The sequence below is a fragment of the Camelina sativa genome, chromosome 20, assembly GCF_000633955.1.
Source record: "Camelina sativa cultivar DH55 chromosome 20, Cs, whole genome shotgun sequence".
NCBI classification, from domain to species: Eukaryota; Viridiplantae; Streptophyta; class Magnoliopsida; order Brassicales; family Brassicaceae; genus Camelina; species Camelina sativa.
In genome coordinates, this window is record NC_025704.1 from 6,720,643 (window position 1) to 6,726,158 (window position 5,516).

Sequence of the window (5,516 nt, forward strand, 5' to 3'; positions counted from 1 at the left end):
ATATGCGTCCATGGACGGATCGATCAAGCGTCGACCGGTGATTCGATCGCTAGTCGGATCGGGCGATCTAAGGATCGATGATACAAGCCGTAGGTCGGATGGATTGGTCGGGTGGTCGACGAGTCAGTCGGAAGTATCGGCTTGGTCCGTGGATTGGCGATTCGATTATGGGGTCGGATCGTTTGATCGGACTTGGCTCTGATACCAAGACCGACGAGTCGACCGGGGTACCAAGATATGACCGATAGGTCAACGGACGGTACGTCCGGTAAGCTTCGGACACGAGTGGTACGGGAAGCCGATAGCGCAACCGATCCCTGTGAACCGAAGGGACTATAAGTCCCCATCCCTAAACTGTGCGAGCCTGTGGGGTTGGTTGGTTGTATGGCTATGCACCAAGGGATGGGTTAAGGTTAATATGATATTCCGCTGCGTATAAAGGTCCAAAGGCAAGGCCGCGAGCCAAAGCTAAGTGGACGGGTTAAAGGATATTCGGCCGGGAATAGGGCCGAGGGGAAGCCGTGACCGCGGACGCTGGGACGTCCGGGTCGGGGTCTTTCAAGTTGGTATCAGAGCATGCGCGATCCTGTGGGGACGTATGCAAGTATGCTATGTGTTCGGACGAAATGGAAATCTCTGATAAGATCGACAACATGCTTGGGAACGGAAATGTGTTCGCCAAGGTGAGCTCGTGAATCGAGCGATTGGTCAAAACGTCGAACACATAGCATAGCGACCAGAAGGTCGGGAATTGTGACCGCGTCCGGGAAGGACGGGTTGGGAAACATCGACCAGAGGGTCGGGAAACATCGACCAGAGGGTCGGGAAACATCGACCAGAAGGTCGGGAAACAGCGACCAAAAGGTCGGGAATTACTAAACCCACCGAATTCGAGGACGAATTCATTTTAAGGGGGGTAGACTTGTAACGCCCGCGTCCCGCGCTCCTAAAGGGGGGCAATTTTTTTTAAGGAAATTGATCGCTAGCTGAGCCTAAGTAGCTAAACTACTAGCTCAACTAGCTAGAATATGAGCTGTACGAGCTGAACGTGTTCGATGAACAAGTTAGCTCAGTTACGGACAGCTCTCGGCCAGCTGCGGACAGCTATCGGGCAGCTAAACGTCAGCTCGAACAGCTGCCAGGAAGCTGCCACTAGCTCGACCAGCTGCCAGGAAGCTCAACCAGCTGGACAGTAGTGGACAGTGAACGAGTCAGCTGGGTGCTGGGAGCTCGGTCATGGGACGCGGCGACGAACGGGTATGGGCGAACAGTCGTGACCGAACAGGCACGACCGGACAGGCGTGTCCGAACAGGCACGACTGGACAGGCGTGACCGAACAGGCACGACCGGACAGGCGTGATGACCGAACAGGCATGAGCGAAGAGGCATGACCGAACCGACACGGACGATCGGTCATGGCCGAACAGGCACGGCCGGACAGGCACGGCCGAACGTGTGCGAGCGAACGTACACGATCGAAGGGTCTCGTCGGACAGGTACCTTTTGGGACCAAGACTTCGGCCAGAACCCTATAAATAGAGGGCGTTGCCTTCATTCCAGGACCACGCCATCATCCTTCCATCGTCCATCAAAGCCTAAGTAGAAAAGGGGGTGCGGCTCGGCGAGTATTCTCGTCTGAACTGATGCGCACGCTACCTCTCTATCGAAGGTACGATGAGACGAGCGACGGGTCGGTAATCGGGCCGAGCCGATCGTGGGATAAGCGGTGTTTCGTCCGAAGAGTCGAACTGACCGCAGGATGACCGACGGTTCGATCATAGTGTCGGACCGATCGAATGGTCATTGACGATCTGCGTCCACGGACGGATCGATCAAGCGTCGACCGGTGATTCGATCGCTAGTCGGATCGGGTGATCTAAGGATCGACGATACGAGCCGTAGGTCGGATGGATCGGTCGGGTGGTCAACGAGTCAGTCGGAAGTATCGGCTTGGTCCGTGGATTGGCGATTCGATTATGGGGTCGGATCGTTTGATCGGACCTGGCTCTGATACCAAGACCGACGAGTCGACCGGGGTACCAAGATATGACCGATAGGTCAACGGACGGTACGTCCGGTAAGCTTCGGACACGAGTGGTACGGGAAGCCGATAGCGCAACCGATCCCTGTGAACCGAAGGGACTATAAGTCCCCATCCCTAAACTGTGCGAGCCTGTGGGGTTGGTTGGTTGTATGGCTATGCACCAAGGGATGGGTTAAGGTTAATATGATATTCCACTGCGTATAAAGGTCCAAAGGCAAGGCCGCGAGCCAAAGCTAAGTGGACGGGTTAAAGGATATTCGGCCGGAAATAGGGCCGAGGGGAAGCCGTGACCGCGGACGCTGGGACGTCCGGGTCGGGGTCTTTCAACCTCTCTAGTTAAAAATTCATTTGTCTCTAAAGAGATAGATGGCTGGACCTCGTCTAGCATCTCCTCAAAATCCGATGGGTCCGAGGATGTAAATAAGTCCTGAAAATAAGAAACCGCAATATTCTGAATATCGTTCTCCTCTGTCTTCCAAACATCCTGCTGATCAAGAACACCGATAATGCGGTTCCGAGCTCGTCTCTGCTTTGTCTGAGCATGGAAATAACTGGTATTCTGGTCACGAAACCGCATCCATCGACTTCTGCTCTTTTGATACCAGTAAACCTCTTCATCCCTATACGCCTCTCGTAACCGCCAAGTAAGTTCTGCAAGTTCGTCCACCAAAGTAGCATCATTTTCCTGAGCCACCGCTAATTTGGCTTTTAGATCCTCAATTGTCTCCCGCCCATAAGGTACTTGCGCTTTCCTCCAACGGGAAATAGTCCGACGACAATCAGTGATTTTATCCACAAGAGTGGCACTGGGTGCATCCCCCGTCGTAGAACCCCAACCCTCAGCAACCACATCAAAGAAACCTTCTTTGTCAAGCCACCTTCTATCAAATCGAAAACCCCCTCGACCCTGCCGAACCTTATCCTCAATAACAGCTAATACTGGCTTATGATCCGATGCAATCATTGTTAGATACTCCGTAAAGGAGTCCTTAAACAAATCATGCCACCCCTCATTCGCCAAAGCCCGATCTAACCGACATCGTATTGGTTTTTTATCCCGCCACCCTCTCCAGGAGAGACTATCTCCAAGAGCAGGGAACTCGAGTAAACCACAATGTCGAATCATTGTGTTGAAAGGTACAAAGGAAGAGGCAAGACGCAATTTACCACCCCGCTTCTCATGGTTACCTTTTAACTCATTGAAATCCCCAATTAAAAACCAAGGTGAATCTCTAATTAAACCAATTCTTGTTAACCGCTCCCAAACCAAATCCCGGTTCTTTGGAACCGGATCACCATAAACAAAAGAGAGATAAATTAATTTTCCTTTGTAAACAATCTCCACATCAATAAGTTTGTTGGATTCAAATAAAATGGAAACATTATTATTTTTATTATTATAAAATAGGGCAAGACTATCACTACAACCAACAGGTTCAACAGTTTTTAAATCAGAATAACCAAAATGACCAAGAAAAGGTTCTAAAACAGAAAAAGATTGCCTAGTTTCAGAAAGAAACAAGAAATCGGGTCGATGCTTCCCCCATAAATCCCTGAGATACCCAATAGTCGCTTTATTACCCAATCCCTGGCAATTCCAACTTAGAATCTTCATATATCAATTTTCGGAAGTGGTGGTTTTGTACCACCCATTGCCTCCTTCTCCACCACCTGTGGTTTAGGATTGTTGCTAACCCCGAACGGACCTGTACCCTTCAAAGCTGGACGCTTACGAGGAGTCCTAACATACACGTTCAATTTCTTTGAGCCCATCCCCTTAAATCCCACGACACCCTTGCCCTTACGCTGCTTAGGCAAAGTAGCTCCATCCGCCCCCTGCTGATCCACCTCCATTGTCTCAGAAACAGCATCACCTGGCAAGTTTGTTTCAAGAAGCTCATCTGGTTCACCAGAAACATCCTGCTCCCCAACCATGACCTTCTCAACGTTCTCAACATTAGGCAAGATCTCCTCCTTGCCCAGGTTACACTCGCCAACCATCTCTGCTACAACAGTAACAGAGCCGTCGCCATTGTCCCCAGATCCGAAACCCACAGATTCCTCCATCACCGCTGACTCATCGCTAACCCCAGCTTGCCCTCCGACAGCCAAACCATCCGCCAAGGACAACTCCTCTGGAGCGTTAGGCTCCTCCTTGTCCATGACCGCAACAGCACTAGCTTCCTCTTCCTGAAACAAGGCTTTACGAACCACCTTGGGTGGAATAGCAACACTAGACACCGCCTGAGAATCAGGAACCTCACCTTCCTCCATCACCACCGACGAGCCAAGAGGCTTCTTAACAGTGGACTCCTTGGCAACCGTTCGTGAATGACGGTAGTCATGGTATTGAACATAAGACTGGAAACGTCTCTGTTTAGCCACTGGTTCCCCTCTTGATAAATCAGTCCGAGGCTTTGTGCCCTTAGTATTCCTCGCATCAAAAGGACGCTTCCCCTCCGCCTAAGAACCTTCTCCGGTGAACTTGCCTTTGTAACCACCCTTGTAACCACCCTTGTAATCAACCTCTTGCCCAGTTCGCTGCCTTCCTTCAGAAATGACAGCCCCCTTGTAGCTTTTTGCCCGACGATCCTCAGGCTCATCCCCATGCTCATCCCAATGTTGAGTCGGAGCAGTAGTGACCTGTGGCGGCTTTAACAGTGGGCAATGATCATCATCATGGCACAGGCTGCAACATCGCCGACAGTACCCGAATAACCGCTCATATCGAAGTGACACTGTGGTTTCCTCTCCATTGAAGAACTCCACTTCAGTCTCAAAACTCAAAGGTTTGAGACCATTAATAGTGACCTGAACTCGACCACCATCTATATCGACAGCCTCTACATTCCCCAGATCCGCAGCTATCCCCCTGAAAGTCGGCTCAGCCCAAAACTGGAATGGCACTCCCATGATGCGAACCCAGAAAGTCAAGGCAGAGGGATACATAGGATCCACCATTGGTACCCATCGAACCATTGAGACCATCCAATGGTCGAAGTGAAAAGGGGCCATCTTCAACACCTTGACAATGTCCGCTTTCGCATCAAAATCAAACTGGAACTTGCCCATCCCCAGGTCCGCACCAACCACTTTCCCCTCCAGCTGCCAGATGCGTGGAAACATGAGTAGGAGAGACTTCATGTCTTGACGTCGCGGGTTAAAACACCTTCCCACCACCGTTTTGGAATAACCCTCAATCAGAGCTGTGTTGTCAAAGAAAGGGATCTTCACTTTCCTCTTAGTCACAGGTGGAACCGCAACACTCATAACAGGACTTCTATCCACCAACAAGGACTGAGACATCTCGAACAAACTCGGAACAGAACCAAAAGCCCAGAAGAAAAGAGAGCAAAAACAAAAGCTTTCTATAACAGAAGAAAACTGAGTTGAGTGATGAGAGAAACTCCTTGCCAATGAAAGGCTTTTATACCCGACTGAGAGTATCCATTGACATTCCTTCCAAATCAA

General features: G+C 50.6%; 1 protein-coding gene across 1 annotated transcript in view; it reads right to left on the minus strand.

The window, feature by feature from the left end:
* Window positions 4,485-5,516, minus strand: part of LOC104769727 — a 4,366-nt gene continuing 3,334 nt past the window's right edge. The window contains exon 2 of the mRNA XM_010494006.2: window positions 4,485-4,688. Coding sequence (XP_010492308.1) covers window positions 4,509-4,688 — 180 coding nt within the window. The 3' untranslated portion in view covers window positions 4,485-4,508. The remainder of the gene's footprint in view (window positions 4,689-5,516) is intronic.